The sequence below is a fragment of the Python bivittatus genome, unplaced genomic scaffold (genome assembly GCF_059951505.1).
Source record: "Python bivittatus isolate LINGU-HERP-01145 unplaced genomic scaffold, Pbiv_v1 ctg000680_np1212, whole genome shotgun sequence".
Taxonomy (NCBI): domain Eukaryota; kingdom Metazoa; phylum Chordata; class Lepidosauria; order Squamata; family Pythonidae; genus Python; species Python bivittatus.
The window spans coordinates 9,532,530-9,551,685 of record NW_028277095.1 but is presented as its reverse complement, the minus strand read 5'-3'; the positions used below and the strand labels follow the sequence as shown (position 1 = coordinate 9,551,685).

Sequence of the window (19,156 nt, the reverse complement as noted above, 5' to 3'; positions counted from 1 at the left end):
AGGGGCCTCCCGCACCTCTGGGGGGAGAATGCTCCAAAGGACAGGAGCAACGGCAGAGAAGGCTCTCCTCCTGGGCCCCGCCAGTCGACATTCTCTCACTGACGGGACCCGCAACGTGCCCTCTCTGCCTGACTGGGTGGGATGGGGGTAAAACGGTTCCTCTGGTAACCTGGACCCATGCCATGTAGGGCTTTAAAGGTGATAACCAACACTTTGAATTGGACCCGGAAGCAGACTGGGACCCAATGCAGCTCGCGTAGTAAAGGTGTTATATGCGCCATTCTTGGGGCACTCAAAATTATCCACGCAGCCGCATTTTGGACCCACTGTAGCTTCCAGATACTTTTCAAAGGTAGCCCCATGTGTAGAGTACATTGCCAAGAGATGACCAGGGTTTAGAATAAAATTGGTTTTGGTGGTACTTGTAGTATGAAAGTTAGTTTTCACATGGTCAAAAGTAAACAACTGATACTAGATCAGATTGTTACCCAAGCAAGGAATGGACAGAAGCTGCTTCTCCCACCCAGAAGAGAATAATTTCTAGCTTTTTATGAAGACTGGGCAGGAGAAAGAGGGCAAGAAATGGAACATTAACTGTGATATAAATGGAGCTCACATGTGATGCACAGCAGTTGCTAATGGCTTCATAGTTTTGCTACAATAAGTCTGCTTAACTGAGCCTTTGTGTCCTGGAAAGTATTTTGTCTTGGTAGCTGAAAGAGGATCGATGCTGGCATATAGTTTAAAATGTGCCAAAAGTGACCAGCACTATCCGTACTAAGGCTGGTAACGTATCTTCTCAGTATAAGGAAGATCACAAATAAGGCCTCCCTTGTCCCTGGTTTAATGATGGATGAGAGGAATGAGTATTCCAAGACCTGGGTGAGCATGGAGGGGGGTGTTCCCCTTTCAGATATGTGCCCATCCAGATTTTGGGTGGGGCATCAGCTGAGAACCCAGGGCAGGGGCAACAGAGTGGCAGTGAGATCCTCTGGTAACTTTCAGATGTGTGCCCTGCAGATCATTGGATGTGAGACCCTGTTTGTTAAGCTGGGCTCTAGGGAGCAGCTGGGATTATTGCCCCTGTACCAGCCTCCCCGCTGCGTTTCAACCCCCCGTCTGAGCATCAGGACTCTGTGGCAAGGTTGGTGGTGGAATTACATTTACATTTCTGCCCAATGCCAACCAAGAGTTGCTGTGGAAGTTCTGTCTCCGTGTCTGAAGGGTCTGGATGAGGAAGAGCAGGCTCAACCCTGGCAAGACTGAGTGGCTGTGGATTTTAGGACCCCCTGGATCTGTTCTTTTTTTTTTTCATCTTTGGTTCTGGATGGGCTAGTACAACCCCAGTTTTATTCTACAAATAGAATCAGCGCACAATTTGGGGGTCCTTCTGGATTCACGATTCCTATTCAGAGAGCAAGTGGCGGCCATGTCCAGAGGGCTTTTGGACAACCTCTACTGCTTGGCTCCCAATGTGCTTCCTGGTGGAATTCAAGGTACTAGTGATCACCTATAAAGCCCTCCATGGCACAGGCTGGATTATTTGCAGGGCTGACTCTCCCCAGTTGTTTCTACCCATCCCACTAGGTCCAACAGTAGAGGCAGGCTCTGGGCACCTTCAATTAAAGAAAGTCATCTTATGGGACCTTGGAAGCAGCCTCTTTTGTTTCAGCACTTGCCCTCTGGGCAGCCGTATAAATTGATTAAATAAATAACTAGATAAATGAATGATGAAAAATGATAAAGAGCATAAATTAAGGAATGAAACAAAAGAAATAGATACTTTGTGTGTGTGTGAAATTAAAAGAACAGGAGACTTTACAATAGATCTGAATTGAGCTGATCAGTTGTTGTACCATGGAGTTGATGAGTACATGCAAGGAAGTGAAGGTATACATTTAATTATGAATGACAGCCAAATGTATGTCAGAAAATATTAAATACTATTGGTTTCATTTAGATTGTTGCGCGTGCATATGAATGTAGGAAATCATAGGCTGGTAACAGCTCCATGATACACTCCAATGAATTGTGACAAAGAACAAAACTGCAGCATATTCTGAATGAAGGGAAAATTTTTATTCTGTTAAGTGGCATGAAATGGATGCATGGGAATGAGATGAAAGAATGTAGATTGAATGAACTGAATTCAGAGATCCAACAATGAAAGAGAATTGTGGCTATTACCTGTTTACAAAAGGGTACATTAGTGTTGAATAGACCCTTTTATGGCTGGTGTGGGTCTTCCCAGCTGTGTGGCCGTGTTCTTGAAGTTTTGTTTCCTAACATTTCGCCAGCACCTGTGACCGGCATCTTCAGAGGGCAGGAGCACAGACAGGAGCAGTTCTCTCTGTGCCCAGGGTGAAGTGACCCTTCTGTGGGTATTTATAGAGATCTGGGGGGGGGAGAGGGGGATTGGGGGTGTGTGTGGGGGTTGAGTTACTGAGTGGCTGCTTGTTTTGGTGTCAGAATCTGTGTGTATCTTCCTGGGGATTAGGCAGGGTTTTTTCTTCTATTGAATTGTTGACCCTTTTATCATTTTATCATTTGTTCATATATACACATGGTAAAGGTATGAATATAAAATAAAAGCATGATTGATTTGTTTATGATGAAAGAATGAGAGGATAAGTGAAGAATATAGGGGGAATGAGGTGTCTTAACTATGGCAAAAATGAAAATAAAAAGTATGATGTGCCTGCCAGGAATGTAGTCAAAGAGAATAAGGAGCAGTTAAGATTAAAGAAGCAGAGAAAATGCACAGTGATTTTGATGGAAATAAAGTTATTCTGGAAATGGGTGAAGAGGGCTAAACAAGTAGCCTCCAGCAAAGGGAGTGCTATTAAATATAAAAGTGATGAAATGATATGAGATGAAACTGAAATGACAGAATGCTGGAACAAGCATTTTTAAAATGTTTATGTGCATGATAGTGATATCTCAAAACATTAGAATTGAAACGTACATCCAAGAAAACAAAGTGATATGCTGAAAAATGGCAAGGCTACAGGTGGAGAAGGTATAATTAGAAAAGGGCTAAAATATGAATGTGATTTGCTTATGGGACAGTCATGCAATTTGTTTCAGATGTGTGTGAAAAAGCATCTGAAACTGATGCCTGGGGAAGGGCTAACCTTGTCCCCCTTTCACAGGGAAAATTTACAAGAGCGAATGCAATAACTGCACGAGGGTAAATTTGTTAACCACACCTGGGAAGTTGTTTGGCAGAATTCTGACTAAATAAGTTCAAGAAGTGGAAATGAGCAAAATTTGGGAAGTGCAGTGAAGCTTTATGCCATGCAGGGAACGTGGACCCGTGTTTTGTTCTTCAGCAGATCATGGAAAAATGCATGAATGTGAGGGGAAAAACAGTTTATTGTACATTTGTTGATTTAGAGAAAGCAGATGATAGGCTTGAATTATGGAATGCTTTGCAAAAAGATGAACACTGGTTGCTGAATGTAATAGAAGCAGTATATGATGAAGAAAAACACTTGAGAATAAATGCATCGTTTAGTGAATGGTTCAACACTGAGTAGGAAGACAATGATGTGATGTCCGCTTGGTTTCTTAGTGTATTTATTGAGAAGTGCTTATGATAACATTAAAATTGTGCTAGTTCAGGACATGAATGTATGTCTAATTTTATATGCAGACGAAGCCCTACTGTTAGCTGAGAACTCAAACTGGCAGCAAGTGTTAGACTGTATGATGCAATGAGGCGCATGGATTAATGTATCACAGAGCAGGGTAGCTGAGACTGACAAGGGAAAAAGAATGAACAACTGCATGGTCGTTATTTATATAAATGAAAAAATACGAATGTTGCTCCTTGGTAGAATGTTTACTAAAGATGGGAAAAGATTGCAAGTTCTAGTCCCCCCTGAGGCACAAAGCCCCTTGGGCTGGTCCTCCTCTCTCAACTCAGGAAGGCGGCAGCGGCGGCCAGGGCAGACCCACTTCTGAAAAGGAAAACTGCAGGGCCTCCTCCAGGCAGTTACTAGGAGAGGACTCCCTTGGAGGCACCCAACCAACCAACCAACCAACCAACCAACCAACCAACCAACCTAGTTTTAGCTATTTTTGCTTTGTTTTTCCTACATCACGCCTTTAATTACTTTGACTCTATTTCTTTGTTTGCTTGCCCCAAATGGGAATCGCATGATACGTATGTATGGGAGGTATGCATATTTATATGTAAGTTGTAGGAAGGTTGTATATTGGGGAAAACGTCCAAGCGAAAGACCAGTTTGACAATGGAACCAGTTCCCCAGGGAAGTGCTGGTCTCCCCTTCACTGGAGGTGTTCAAACGGCCGCTAGAGAGCTATCTGCAGGCTATCCCTTTCAACAGAGAGGAGTTATGTATGGCTGGCGTGCACGGAAGAGGGGGGCAAGCATATTCCTGGAAAGATTTGCCAAACACTAGCTCCAGCGGGGATGGCGGCCGTTCTTTTGTAACAGCTCCCCTCCTCAGGAATAGCTTGCTCCCTGAAGCAAGGATGGTGCCGTACCAAACTAATTTTAGCTCATTAATTTTAATACTGAATTTGGGGAATTCGATTTTGGATTTTACAGCTTTAATTGATTATAATAACTGGTTTTTGTACCATATTTTATTTTATAAGTTCTGTGAGCCACCTAGAGTCTATTAGGTTTCAGGCAGTAGACAAATCTCACAAATAAATAAATAAATGTTGGGTTTTATTTATTAAATTTATATCTCACCCTTTTGCTTAAACACCACTCAAGAAAAAATGGACAAATATTTAGCAAAAAATGCTAAAATCAAAGTCTTGCAGAAACAGCATGTCTTCACAGGTGATACAAGGGTGATGACCAGACACATCCGCCGCTGAGGACCAACACAGGAGAAGCCCAATTCCCTCCACAGAAAGACAAACCAGACAGCAAAGGCCTCTTTGAAAAACACGAGCCAGGCATAATATAGCAGCCTGACTTTAAGTCCCTCTCGTGCCTATAAGCAGCTGGCAACCAGGGCAGGTCTTCCAGGGCGGAAGTCATGTGATTCCTGTACTTTGTACCACTTGGCTGTTGGGCTGTTGCATTTTGCACCGACTGCAACTTCCAGATACTTTTCAAGAATAGCCCATAGATAGGATGACGCGAACAAACAATGATTTTGTTTTCTTTACATGTTAGGTGAAACTGTGAGCAATTCAATCTAGTTACCAAATTTTCTGGGTTCTCATACTATATTGACTCAAAAACTAAACAAATGGATTGGAATCACACAGACATAAAAAACTAGCCAACAAAAGTGGTTGTGTGAATTACTTTAGATTAAGGCTTTTTATGCAAATGTAGGAGTGCCACCAGAAACTGGATAATTTTTTTCTACTTGTCACTCCTGAACTAATGTAAGATACATAAAGTTGTTTTACTCTTTAGTGGCTGAATTTGAATATTTGTTATTGCTCACTCAAGTTGCAACTACTAATCCTTAAATTTAACCTAATCTTGCCGTTTTGCAAAAACATATATACTAAACTTCTGGATACCAACCAAAAAGCCCATATTTGCAATATGATAGTGTGGTGACTTGGGTCCAGCCCCCCCCGCAATAAAAAAAGTAGTATTTGGGGGGGAATAATCCTCCTTCCATGCATTCCCACAAAGTCCAGAATGGAATTTTCCCTACCCGCCCACCTCTAGAAATGAGGAAAAATTGGGGATGGGCTGCAGGAGAGAACTAGCAAGAATTGGAGGGTTTTAGCAGCTGTCATTACTTGCTGACTTAATACTAATACTGTATTATAATAGTCATATTCGAACTACCAAAGGATAGCTAACAAACACTCAGAAAATGAGATGGCACCATAAAAAGTCAAGTAGGAATTGGAGGAAGAAACAGACACCTGAAAATTGCCTCCAGGTTGAAGGGTAAGCTGGCTGCCACAACTTTTCCGAGGAACCTTTTTTTACCACCTCTTCCTATTTCCACACACTGACCCTACTTCATTTCTGAGCACCAGGAAAATGATTGATTAAAAGATGCAACTGGAGCCTGTGAACCTGGATCAGAACAACCCTTGTGCCTTCTTCCACAAAGCCACCATGTTCTGCAGAGAAAGAGAAAGCAGGGATGGCCAGTTCAGGGTCTCCCTCCCTTGCATCACCCCAAAGTAGCATGAATCCAATTCAGGGAGCCCAGACAGCTTCAGGAAGAGGGCTCTGATTGACATCCTGGGTGTTTTACCTGTTGGCCAAATGGCCTGTTGTCAGGTCACCTTTGTTGAAAGGACCTGCACTGCAAGGGTGAGGCAATACAGACTATAGAACCATTTTCTAAAACTTCTTTACAAACCAGAAGTGCAATTCAAAGTTAATCAGAAGCTGGAATTGAAACACAGTTTTAAAGTCCAGATGAAAGTCAAAGATGGTTCTCCCTCACTGTGTCAGACAGAACTCAAGATCATGGCACGGTTAGGCTAAATCATCCCGGGATTCCCTCTCTGTTCACAAAATGCCAAGTCGCTTGGTTTAGAACTAACATGAATCTGGCAGATTAAGGATGGATTCACAAAGCAAATGAAAACCAGGTTAATAAAATTGCTGTCTTCATATAAAATGCTCTGCTTAATCATCTCATAGCTTCATGTGGTGGCCTGATTCACAGAACATGTTAAGGCATGGGTTTCTCACAACATCCTAAATCTGTTGTTAAGCACAGCCTAATTGTGGGTGTCATCAGCTGTTGCCTTTGAGTGTTCATGCCAAAAGAGTTCTGCATTTGCAGCCGAAACAACTCAAAATCTCCAAGTGAACCAAGCACCAGTATTTCCATTGCTCTCTCTAGAAGACACCTATTTATCAGGACCTTTCATGCAACAATGTCATCAAGGGTGAACAGTCTCAAACCCAGGGTTACTTGCGGCCCACAAAAGCTTGGGTGTGGCCTTCAGAACACCTCCACAAATTGCCACCAAATTTACTTTTCCCCCCCAGAAGCAAGCATATTACACATATTTAATTAGTTCAGCCAAATCTAATAAAATTAAATTTAGCTTTTGCCTTGGACGCATCTACTTTTTGGAACCTGATCCCTGGGGGAACTCTCAAGGCCCAAGATGAGGCTTGGCCCAAGAAATCTGTGCATTCCTGATCTACATAAAATCCTTTGGAGTTTCAGATCAGGTGACTTTGGCATTTGGATGTCACAGACTGCAGATTTCTGGGACTGCTTTGAAATGGATGAAGGCAAAAAAGCTAAAGCTCAGTTCAGAAAAGGGAGAAATAGGATCTGGTTGGCAATCCTGAAAACTATTTTGCTCCCCGGGGACGGAATAGGGAACCTCTGCCCCACTCAGGGGCCCTTCCCTGCATCACCCACAACCGGCTGAAAGACTGGGGAGTCAGCTCTGCTCCAGCTGTGCCTGCCTTTTCCCGTTCAGAAAAGCGGGGGCAGAGCACGAAGCCAGGAGCCTTTAGGAGGACACAGGGCCACACACGGCCCTTGCTGGTTCTGGGTCGAGGCAGGAAACCTTTGCCCCACACCTGCTGCAACCAGGAGAAAAGTTCTCCTTTGGGACGAGGAGGAAGGGATGGGTCTCCCATGAGCCAGCCCCAGAGGTTTTTGCCAGGCAAAGCAAAGGAAGGTGGTTGGCTCCCCAGAGAAGAAAGGGGAGACATTTCTGCCAGGTCAAGGCTTCATCTCCATTCGGGGCCACTGCTGGACTCGCCTGGGGGAGAGGCAGAGGGGCTGGGCTGGCCCCCTGCCTGCTGCCTGCCTGAGAAAAACAGGCCTCACCTCTGGGCGGCACCCAGCCTCGATTATTGTTAACACCCTCTTCAGCGGGTTCAGAGAATACGGTACACTAAGCCACAATTAAATGTTGCCTTTAAAGCTGTGTAAATCCAATTGCTGTGCTTGGCAAAAGGAAAAAAAACTTTACGGTGTAGTAAACTAGGAAGCCTGAATTCCAGCTGATTTAGTCAATAATCCTGAAACAATTCTTCCCTTCACCAGATGTGGAACCCGATCGGAGCTGGGGCACAAAGCGACAGAAACCTGATGCGTGAACTGAGTCGGTGGGCTAAAATGAGCCGTGGGTTAGGGAGACCGGGGCCACCCGCCTCCCTCACCCGCGCTGCAGCGCTCGCTTGCCGCTCCCTCCCTGCCTCCCCCCCCCGCAACTATCCTCGGAGGGCTGGTCGGAGGACGGGGGTGGGGGGAGCCCAGGTAGCTGCCTTGGGATGCCAGACGAGAAGGAAGCGCTGATGGTGCTGGCGGCGTTATGGTTATTATCATTATTATCGTTCTCGTTATTCTACAAAAGCGGCGGCGACCCGCGAGCGCTTGGGGATTCTTTCGGGAAGCCGCCCGGAGACCAAGCGCGCAGCCCTCGGGGCCCCCCGTCGCCTCCCCGCTCGGCCGCCGAGTCCACCTGGGCCTCTGCGTGGGCCGGCCCGCCCCTCGCGCCCCTCACGCCCCGGCCAAGCTCGAGGCCGGCCTTCCGGACGCCCCGCCGAGCGCAGGCGGACCCTGCGCCGAGCGCCGAACGTGCAGCGCCCGCCGAGGGCTTCCGCTCCTCCGTTCGGCGGGCACCGACGCCCCCCAGGGCCAGTCGCGGGCGCCCCTCCCGCCCACGTCAGAGCGCAATGGCGGCGCAGCCCCTCCCCGCCGCAGAGGCAGGTACGGTGGCCCACCCCTCCCTGGGGAGCGCCCCCTCCTTCCAGCCCCTCCGAGGGCGGCTTACCATCGTCGAGGAGCTCCGCTCAGCCTCGAGAGTCGAGGCCGCTTCCCGATACTTGGCGGTCCCCGGACTTCCTACTTCCTCCTCCGCCCGCGCCGTCGCCTCCTCGCAGGTAGCCTTGGGCGGGTCCAACCGCCGTTCCTCCCTCTCTGGGCGAGAGAGCGCCAGCAAGGGACAGCGGGAGCGCCCGGGCCGAGACGAGTCCCGGGCGCGGGAGCGGGAAGGGAGCGGTGCACCCCGAGGGCCACGCTGAGCCCCTCCGCCCGGCTCCAGGCCGACGCCTCCCTTTACGCCGCGCAGCCGGTCGTGGTTTCCCGACTCCCGGACGGGCCCTGCGCTTCGGGGGCTCCTGCGGAATCCAGGCGGCCTTGATAGTCAGGGGGTCCCCGCGTCTCGGGCTCCCGAAGGAGGCGAAGTCTCCATGCCACAGGGCATAGGCGTACCTCGGCAGAATTCCAGAAATATTTTTATTCATAGTTTTTAATGATTATAGCGCCCCCTCTGACTTGGCCTGGGGTGCCCATGTAGAGCTGGGTGTGGTCGCCATAGTGATGACAGCCCACTCTGAAGTGGCAAATTACCCCCCTCAGCAGGTTCATGCTGGTGTTCAAAAATGTGGAGGAAAGGCCAAGCCCCAGGGAGCCCCAGAGCGGAGTTCCCGGGGTCAAGTGCTGCCCCCCCCCCCGGACCTCTGACAGGAAATGCCCACTGAAGGAGGAGCAGAAGCAGCATAAAACGGTGCCCCCTTCCCCAATCCCAGCAGGTCACTGTGCCTCATCATTTCAGATGCCCCTGTGGTATCCAACAGGACCAGGAGGGATGCGCTCCTCCATCAAGGTCCCGGTGGTCATTGACCAGAGTGACCAGTGCTGCTTCAGTCCCATGGCCAGGCCTGAATCGGAACTGAAAGGGAGGCAGATCATCAGTTCCATCCAGGTGATTTGCTCCGGTAGCTGATTTGCTGACCGGTTCTCTTTAAGGGGAGAATGGCTTCTGGATGAAATTCAGGGTGCTTGTGAAGCCCTTCATGGCATTGGGCCTGGCTCTCTGAGGGACCCTCTCTCTGATCGTTTCTGCCCATCTGTGTAATCGGGCAGAGTTGGCACTCTCTGGTTCCCACTAACAAAGAATATCACTTGACGGGACCCAGGAAACAAGCCTTCTCCTTCACTGAACCTGCCCTCTGGAATAGCATCACCTCAAAGACTCACAAGTGAAAAAATAAAGTGTGCCAAAGACCTCCAGTTGTGCCAAAGACATCCTGGGCGGGGGGCGAGGGGCAAAAATAGGCAAATTGTAGTGGAGCAACTACAGATGGCCCTCGTGATTGGGACCAGGGTTGCCATTGCTAAGCAATGGAAAGCGCTGTGTCATCTGACTGCATTGCTTAGCAACAGCAATCCCAGCAGTCCCAGTGTCGTCATAACCCCAAGACGCATGGGTTGTTAAGTGGGAAGCAGAGGGGATCCCAGGTAAGGAGTGCGGGGGTGCTGTGGGGGGGTGGGGGGCCCTGAGAGGCCCCACGCAGGCCTTGCACAAGTGCAGGGAGGCCAGGGGAAGCAGGGTGCGGGGCGCATGAGCAAGGGAGGCTGGGGCAGGGAGACTTATCAGAGTGACTTGTGACCTTCCCTGCCAGCTTCCCCATTGACTTTGCTTGTAGGAAGCCGGCAGGAAAGGTTGCAAATGGCGATCACGTGACCCCGGGAAGCTGCAACTGTCATTAAGTGCAGGCCAGTTGCCAGGTGCTCAGATCGTGATCGTGTGACTGCAGGGGTGCTGCAACAGCCACAACTTTGAGGACCAGTCATAGATCCCCCCATTCAGCACCATCATAACTTTGAATGGTTGCTGAATGAGTGGCTGGTGAGCAAGGACCACCCGTACAGTGCTTTGGGCCTCCATCCTCTATGAGTCACAAGACCTTTTCCTGCCTCAAAAGGCTGCTAAAATTAAAAATCCTTGGCATTCTTAGGAGAGGATTTCTGCCTGAAAGGATGGTGAGATCAAGTGCTCAGTCCCCACGTGGGTGGAGGGGGTCCTGTTAACATCTGGAGGTCTTTCCTGGCGGGACTGGGCTGGGCAGGGCTGGGCAGGGCAGGGCAGCTGCTCTTGAGGTTCCCAGCGCCCGAGATCTGCCCACTCCTGAACTATGTCTGAATTGAAGCGAGAGCCACGAGGGGCCTAGCGCTGCCTGACTTTGGCACAAACGTGCCCGGCGACCTCTTTTTGCCTTATCTCGTGACCCTAAGGCTTCAGGCAGCCTTAAGGCATTCTGGTTTCCGGGAGTGCTGCTAAGCAGCCGCTTCACGTCTTACGGTGGGACAAGGCAGTGCGCTTCGCCGAGGTGACTCCTGGAGCTGCGATCAACCGATGGGGACGCGCCTTTCGTTCCCCGGGCCGCTCTGCGCAGCGGAAGAGTCTGGTCTCTCCAGGCGGCCTCTTCCCCGTACGCAGCAGGTGTCTGAGCCGGGGGTCAACCAGGCCGATTACGGCGGGCCCTGGTGGACCCAGACGCAAAGGGAGCGCGCTCGTTCTCCATCCGGCCACTGAGCTACTTTCAACCCAAGTGGCGCAAGAGTGCGAGACCCACAGCCTGGGCAGGCACGGAGCGCGTGCTGACTTCAGCAGGGGGCCGGCACGAGCCCTTTTCCGGCCAACGCTCCTCTTCGCGAGTCTACGGCCCGTCGACGGCAGGAGCCTCCGGGGGGCGCCGCGTCCGGCCGGAAGTGCGGGCTGCGTGGCGGCCTCGCTGCAGCTGCTCTTCTCGGAGGCCCGCTGGTGACCGAGGACGCGCCGCCGCCGCCGCCGCCGCCGGGATGAAGCCGCGCCGCGCTGCTGGCCTCGCCCCAGGTCGAGCGAGGCTCCGAGTCGCCTTGCCCGCAAAGCCCGGGTCCGCCCGAGACGCGAGGAGGGCTGCCGGCGGCTGCGGCGCGCTCTTGACGAGGCCGCCTGCCTCCGCCCGTCCCGGGGCTGCCCCCGGATCCCTCCGCGGATGAATTCTGCCGTTTGTTTAAAACCTTTCGGCCGTCCCGCAGACGCCTCCCCGGGCTTAATCGTCCGCAGACTGGCGGTTCGGGGCTGCGCCGCGCCCTGCGTCTGGCCAGCCCGGGGGGTTGGTGGCTGTGGGAGCCCATCCGTTGTCTCCGGATGTTTCGGGGAGCCGCCTCGTCATTTCGAGGCCACGTAATTCCAGAAATGCGCTGGGTGGCATTTGGTGTTGAATACGGTTTGTTTGAGCAGGCATGTCACGCGGACGAGACGATCATGTTTGGCTAGCCCGGGCTCGACACGCTGTGTGAATCCATCTGTGCTGTGCTTCTTTCCACCCCAGAATAGATTTCCCCTTCTTTCCCTTGGAATGTAGTTTACTGTGCAGTGTTGGGACTTGGGGGTGGTTCTTCCCCTTCCCAAGGACTCACTGGCCTTCCTTTCCCTTTGGCTTCCAGGAGCAGAGACACCCGGCTCTCCTGTGCCCCAGCAGATGCCGCAAAAGGAGACGGGAGCCCAGGCACCCACCCCAGGCGCCCACAGCTGGGCCAGGCGCCTCCTGGGCTTTGAATGTGCAGACCTGGCCAGCTGGCACCAGTTTGTGTGCTTGCTCAACAGGCCAGCTGACCCCGCAGCGCTGGGGGTCTTCCGCTTCCTCTTTGGTGAGTTTGGCTCTGCCCAGAGCCCGGGCTGGCACAGAGGGCACAGCAGAAGAAGGGCACCGTGGCCCCTTGGGCGGTGCAGGCCTGGTCAGAGAGCAGAAGGCCTCGGGGGCTGGGATACCAAGTCCCCGTTCCCTGCCTCAGCTCCTCTTGGCACACCGCCCCCCCCCGCTTGCCCTCAGGGCCCCTGGCTAGAGCCCCCGGAAGGAGGCGGGTTGTGCTTGCCCTTGCCGCACAGGGGCTCCTCCTGCCGGCTTTCCCGGCTCTTCAATCCCGCTTTGGTTACGATGTTTATTTGCAATGCGTGCTTACAATGTAGCAATGTCTAGTTACAATTTATCAAAAGGTTAGATAAATTCAAAGGGTTGTTTGCCAAGTCTTCAGGGGGGACAAAGCTGGGAGGCTGAGCCAAGGCCTTGGATCAAAGTGAGTCTGAATGTTGGTGGGATACTGTCTTCCCTGTGAGGTGCGCGCATGCATACAGCAGAACTGTGCAGTTGATAAAAAGTCAGTTGCACACAAAATTAAGTTACCCCAAATAATAATAAAAAATGTAGGTCGCACAAAACTGCAGGCTCGCAACGCACGAGGAGTCCTGCACCAGCTCACCGCCTTGGCTTAACTGCAGCAGTGAGGGCTACCTGGCACCGCCACGGCAAGGGCTGAGCAGGAGGTCCTTTTCTTTTTTTTCTTTTAATTTTTCTTTCATTACAATATCAATTTTAAATGTTTATAAAATGTTGATTGCAATTATCGGTTATCAGTGACTAGCAAATTTATATTATACTGCGTAAGCGTGTATGTGTAGAGCCAGTTTGGTGTAATGGTGAAGGGTCTGGAGACAGTGACTTCTAGTCCCAACTGAGGCACGAAGCCAGCTGGGTGACCTTGCGCCAGTCATTCTCTCTCAGCCTTAGGAAGAAGAAAACTGCAAGAGGCAGTTGCCAGGAGTAAAAAATGACCATTATACTTTCTAGTTTCTAAGAAATACACAAACATGTTGCATTTACATGTATTTGCAATTGACTTGTATACTTGTATTGTGGCACACAAATTTGTACGTGGTTTGGGAAAAGCTGCACAAAACAATTTGTTTCCACGTAGGTCGTGTCAGAAATGAGAGGGTTGGCACTGGCATTGAGCTCCCTAGTGATAAATGATAAGTCTTGTGCTAATGAAAATCAAAGGTGCTTTTCTAAGGAAGGGAGACTTAGCACAGTGTTCACGCAGCGTATGAAGCCCTAAGTGAAGTGCTTGGTTTTGACTTCATGTATAGGGCACCACCCTCGGGTGCTGGATCCTTGGAATGGCTGGGTGCAGCTGGATTTGGGTGGTGGTTAACGCCTGGCTTGAAGGAGGCAGTGGAGCACACCCTGCTGAAGAGGTCATCTCCGTCCAATTGTAGCCATACATCTTCCCTTTCTGAGGAAGTTTCTGGAGAGATGGGGGGCTTCACTTGCAGACAGCCCTACAGGAAACGGATTTTCTGGATTCTTTCCAGCAGGTTTCAGGCCTGGGCATGGGACAGAAACAGCATAGGTCATTCTGGTGGGTGACCTTCATCAGGACCTAGAGGGAAGGCGTGCACCCTTCCCGGTCCTGTTATACCTCCTACCAGCATTCAGTACCCTCGGCCAGGCTGTCCTTCTGGCCTGCCTGGGACGGTGGGAGGTTGGAGGCAACATTTGCAATGCTTCTGCTCCATCCTGAACAGGTGGCTTCAGCCAAATTCAGCGGTCACAGCTGCGGTTTCTGCAGTGTGGAGTACCAAAACGTTTAACATCCTGTCCTGGGCTGTTTAATATCGTGTGAAACTGCTTTGGGATGACTTTCAGTTGCACTCCTCCAGTCCTAGCCTGGTGTTTGGCGGCTGAGAGCTCAGACTAAACCCCGGCAAAGCAATCTTGCTGCTTATAGCTGATTGATGCTCTGAGCAGGGTCACGCTCCCCCTAAAAAGCAGATTTGTGACTTAGGGGTTCTTCCGGACTCATGGCTCCTGCTCAAGCAGTAGGCGGAGATGGGCCAGGGCCAGCTTGCAGGCTCACCTGGGCCAGGAAGCCCTGATAACTGTGACTCACATCCTGATCCATGCTGCCTTTCAGCAGGACCCCTGGAAAAGGTCTTCCCAGTTTCGGGGGGGGGGGGCTTCTGAGACCCAGCTGCTACGCTGCCTTTGAAAACAAGTTGGCTGCTAACGGAGTGGTTTAGTCGCATGACCCCTGTTCTTTGTCACTGCATTGGTTGGTAACAGCTTCAGGTTCCAACATCAAGGTGATGGTTGTCACCCACGGAGCCTTGGATGGCTTGGCGCCATCTGCATACAGGAGTGTCTCCTGCCCAGATTTAGCCCCCTCTGTGTAGGCATCCTGAGAGCAGTGCTGAGGATCCCCATACCTCCTCACTGTTTGTTGTTGTTGTTGTTTAGTCGTTAAGTCGTGTCCGACTCTTCGTGACCCCATGAACCATATTGCGCCAGGCCTTCCTGTCCTTCCTCACTGTTTAGGGGATACCAATGGGGGGACTTGGGGGGGATATTCAGTATGTCTTTGGTAAGGCTTTAAAAACTGTTTTGTTCCAAGAAATGTTTATACAGTAAATTGATGTTTTTCCTTTTTCTCTTGGTCTCTGGTGCTCTGGATTCCTTCTGCTACAGCCAGCTTTGTCTGAAGATAATGCTGATCTCCACTATAAGGGCCTTGGGAAAAATTAACCAAATCTACAGTTTTCAGGGTCCATCGCTACCTTTTATGGGACAAGATGGAATTTAGGTTACTCGATAAGAATTGGGAGTTTTGAGTAGACTCGTTCCCGGAGTGTCTGTGTGTTTGCTTTGTCCTGTGAAGTTTACTTGCTTGCTCGAGTGTCATCCATCTGGATCTGTGTTAGTACAGAGGTTTGGCACAAGGGAAGTGTGTGTGTCCACGGAGCAGCCAACCTTGCTGTTGGGTTCTTTCTGCAACTTCCCAGTTAAGTTACTGGTTTTCTCCCCTGTGCTTAGAAACCTCCCAAGCCTTGTCTACTCCTCATCCATAATTACTCTCACTTCTGAGTGTTTACTAAGTCTGAGTATTACCTGGAATGACCTTCAGTTGGATACGTATGTGGGGATCCTGCTGGCGAGAGGCTGGCAATTCAGGGCTGCTTGTTTGTAGTAGAGGTCCAGTTGCTCACCTCTGAGTAAATGCCTTTCTTGGTCTGCTTCCCCCGCCTTGGCTGCTCCCCAGGTGGGTTCCCACGCAGTCCTTCCCCTTTCCTTTGGGGTGGCTGCAGCCTGGAGATCCCAGGACAAAGAGCGTCAGCGCACTCATTGCAAAAATCCTTGCTATGTGGATCTCCTGCCCACTTGGTCATTTGGGGATCATTTTGGTCTCCAAGGCAGCCCCAGAGAACAAGTGAACTTCTTGGAAGAAGAAAAACGAGATTTGGACGGTATTATTTGAATTATTCTGGGAACTGAACAAAATGAGAGCTGGGAAATAAGTAAATTGGTTGCCAGCTGACCTTGTGAAAGGAAGGATTGACAAATTTGCCTAAACCCTTCAGTGTTGGTGAAAAGCACTTGGATGGTGTGTGCGATCCATCTCAGGCCCCTGTGCCTTGCTGCACCGGGCAGGAGTTGGACTATAGGATCTCTCAGATCACGTCCGGTCCTTCTACTACATGATCCCAGTTGACTGTCAGTGGTTGCACAGAGCCATTGAGTAGCTCTTCTCTAGGGCTCCTCCATCCAGCGTGCATTCAAGGACTGCACTTCGGACCAGTATCATTCCAGTCCCTGTTTAGTGAATTCCTTGCTCACCGTTGAACATGCAGGGAGCCTGTTTCATTTCTGCCACTGACCGCCCCTTTCTCTGCCCCCTCTTCAGGGCTGCTGATGGCCTTGGACATTCCCCAAGAGCGAGGCTTGAGCTACCTGGATCACAAATACCTGGATGGGCTGCAAGTTTGTCGCTTCCCCCTCTTCAACTTCCTGGAGCCACTTCCTCTGGACTGGATGTACCTTGTTTACACAATAATGCTGCTGGGTGAGGACCCTGAGCCCACTGGGGTTGTGCACAGGGATTGGAGGTAACCTGGGTGTGCTGGCCGAGACCCCTTCCTCTGGCATCCTGACTTTTGTGTTGTTTTCCCTGCTGGGCCTTGTTGCAATACGTGTTGCTGCCAAGGGCAGAAAGGACCGGGGCAGCCCAGCACGATCTTGCAGACTTGGAAGCGATCACCCAGGTTTGGGAAAATGGCAGGCAGTGCGACAAACGAGAAGTGTCACACCCGCAGAGTTTCTCACAAGGCAGGGGGAAAGGGGGGGAAATGGGCTGATGACTCGGCAGGAAGGGAGCTGGAGTTTTATAGGGGAAAAAGAAAGTAGTTAGGGAATCAGAAAATGTAGACAGCTTTGGCCATTGAAGATTTCCTGGTTCCAGTGTAGTCCGAAGCCCACCAGAAATCAAGAGTTGCTTATTCTGGGTGGCTCCAGGGAAAGTCATCTGAAGATAGAAGAGCAGGTGTGCCAACTTGCCAGAGGGAGAAGACAGTCGGAAGAAATAAGGTCTACCTGCTGCTAGCCATAAGAGAGTAGTAGCCATGCAGAGATAAAGCCCTTGATTAACTTAAGGAGTGGCTTGTGGGGAGGGTTTAGGGATAACTACAAATATAGTTATAGGTTTGAGTTAGACACTGCCTCGCTAGGAGAAACATTCCAAGGCAGACGAGGAAATGGTTCGGCTTGTAATGCAAGAGCAACAGTAACTTGATTTACTCTTCTTTTACAGTATACTGGACTCTTTTTGGCCAAAGCTGTAAAGAAGGGGGGAGATGAAGTTTGTTTCTCTGTATTAGCTGAATGCTGCATAATTAATCTTGCCTTACTGAAAACAAAGCCAAGACTTTCCTATGTGTGTTGAACATAAAGCAGAAAAAACATTGACGAGAAAGTGCTGGAGTTTGTCGGGTTGACCCAGAGCACTCCGAGGCCTCACGACAGCCCCCCTCACCTTCCCTCCCTCCCTCCCTCAGGTGCTTTGGGTATCATGCTGGGCTGCTTTTACCGACTCAGCTGCCTCCTCTTCCTGCTGCCCTACTGGTATATCTTCTTCCTGGACAAGACCACCTGGAACAACCACTCCTACTTGTACGGCCTCCTGGGTTTCCAGCTGCTGTTCATGAATGCAAATCGCTACTGGTGAGGCCTCATTGCTCCCTCTGGGCTTTGGCAAGGCACGGTGGGCTTTTTCCCTTCCGATCAACCCATTTCCTGTCGTTTCAGTTGCGTAATTTAAATTTGACCTTATCCCCAGCTTGGAGTCCGCTGGGTCATAGTAGGGAGTCACTTGAACAGCAAGGCCAACAGTATTTGCTGTGGCACAAGAAAATTGCCTTGGTCACTGGTGACAATACGAGGCCTCAAAAAGGAAATGTTGGGATTTTCTTACTTTGCATTGGGTGTCCAAGACACAGGTATATTTTTCTAGAGGCTCAAATTCTCCAGTGCAGGAATAGGACGGGTGAGCCACATTTCAGAGGGAGTGTCTTATTTTGCTTTCTCTTTCTGCTTCCTGTTTTTGACCTCTTGTCCATTCTTAGGGCATTTTGCAACACATTTTATTCTTCCCCGGAGAAACCGAGGAAAGGATTTTTTGCTTGCAGCTTGTCCAGGTCAGACAGCGATCTCCACGGCTGCATATCAGAACTGAAACTGGTTTTCAAAGATGAAGCTTTCTCCCATCCCTTCAGAACTCCATTATTGCTACAGATTGGGTGGTAGCAACGTTCCTTCTAGATCTGCATCTGATCCTTATCTTGTCCTCACCTTTTCTTTACCACTGACTAATAGTGACCGTAAAGCCTTCCTGCCAGTATCTGGCATTACCTGTCCTGCAAACCCTTCTAGCATATGATCACATTGCACATTCACAATTTTCTGTACTGGTTATGAGCTGGAAATGAAGCTCAGTTAACCCCTGTGAAACCCTAATATTCTGCAGACTGATGACCGTCTTCAAATTATAGAGGAAGCTGGTTTCATGTGGTTGCCTTCTGGATGACCCAGGAAATTATTAATAATGCTTCCTAATTTTGACCTAAAAACCAATACTTTTAGTAAAAATAAACTCTTAGTATACTTTGTGCTTCAGTGAGATGAATTAATTATTCTGGGCTATGTAGAATCAGGGTTGTTGAGACTGATGCTCAAGAGTCGGGATGTCCTCAAGCTAACTCACCCAAGGGTTTCTCCAGAGATTGATGAACCATTGGCCACTTTTCAAGACTGCCCCTAGTCCCTACTCTTAGTAATGAGCTTCCTTCCTCAGGTCGGTTGATGGCCTCCTGCATCCGCGGAAGAGAAATGCTCACGTCCCTTTGTGGAACTACACCATTCTTCGCACGCAGGTATTCTCCAGAGCAGTGCCATCGGCCATATTGGTTGCCTGTAGGAACAAAAGGTGGGCGGCTTCAGTGCTATGGATGGCTCCCAGCTAGCGTTCCTTGTCCTGCATTTCATACTGGCACCAAGGTTTCAAGAGGTCATATGGAAATGGGGGAGCCACCAGCTCTAGTGATCCCACTAGTGACCAGAGAAAGCCAGTAGGATGGTAAGGAGCCAGGCCTACCTTTCTCTAATCCTGGGCCCTCAGGCTTGTGAGAGGGCCCTGTCAGAGTTGCCATCCAGTTGTAATTTTTAGGGTGACAGAATAGGGAAATTATTAAATATGTTGGGAGTAATCATTATTACTTAATTTTAGGTAAGCATGGATACAAATGACATGAAATGAAATTGACCGCTTGTCCCATC

The 19,156-nt window shown here is 49.9% G+C and overlaps 2 protein-coding genes across 5 annotated transcripts in view; one reads left to right on the top strand and one right to left on the bottom strand.

Moving 5' to 3' along the window:
* Nucleotides 1-9,083, bottom strand: part of VAMP8 (vesicle associated membrane protein 8) — a 20,940-nt gene extending 11,857 nt beyond the window's left edge. The window contains exon 1 of the mRNA XM_025168356.2: nt 8,719-9,083. Within this exon, the coding sequence (XP_025024124.2) occupies nt 8,719-8,721 (3 nt within the window). The 5' untranslated portion in view covers nt 8,722-9,083. The remainder of the gene's footprint in view (nt 1-8,718) is intronic.
* Nucleotides 8,537-19,156, top strand: part of GGCX (gamma-glutamyl carboxylase) — a 23,217-nt gene continuing 12,597 nt past the window's right edge. For 2 of the 4 annotated variants that reach the window (XR_015798145.1, XM_088152118.1), the window contains exons 1-5: nt 10,991-11,565; nt 12,162-12,365; nt 16,233-16,391; nt 17,380-17,545; nt 18,675-18,753. Coding sequence is in view for 3 of the 4 variants with exons in the window: in XM_088152118.1 (XP_088008244.1) it covers nt 11,532-11,565; nt 12,162-12,365; nt 16,233-16,391; nt 17,380-17,545; nt 18,675-18,753 (642 nt within the window). In the remaining variant the exon portion in view is untranslated. Of the gene's footprint in view, nt 8,655-10,990; nt 11,566-12,161; nt 12,366-16,232; nt 16,435-17,379; nt 17,546-18,674; nt 18,754-19,156 lie in introns of those variants that run through there. The other 2 variants (XM_088152119.1, XM_088152120.1) reach the window with 2 other exon arrangements.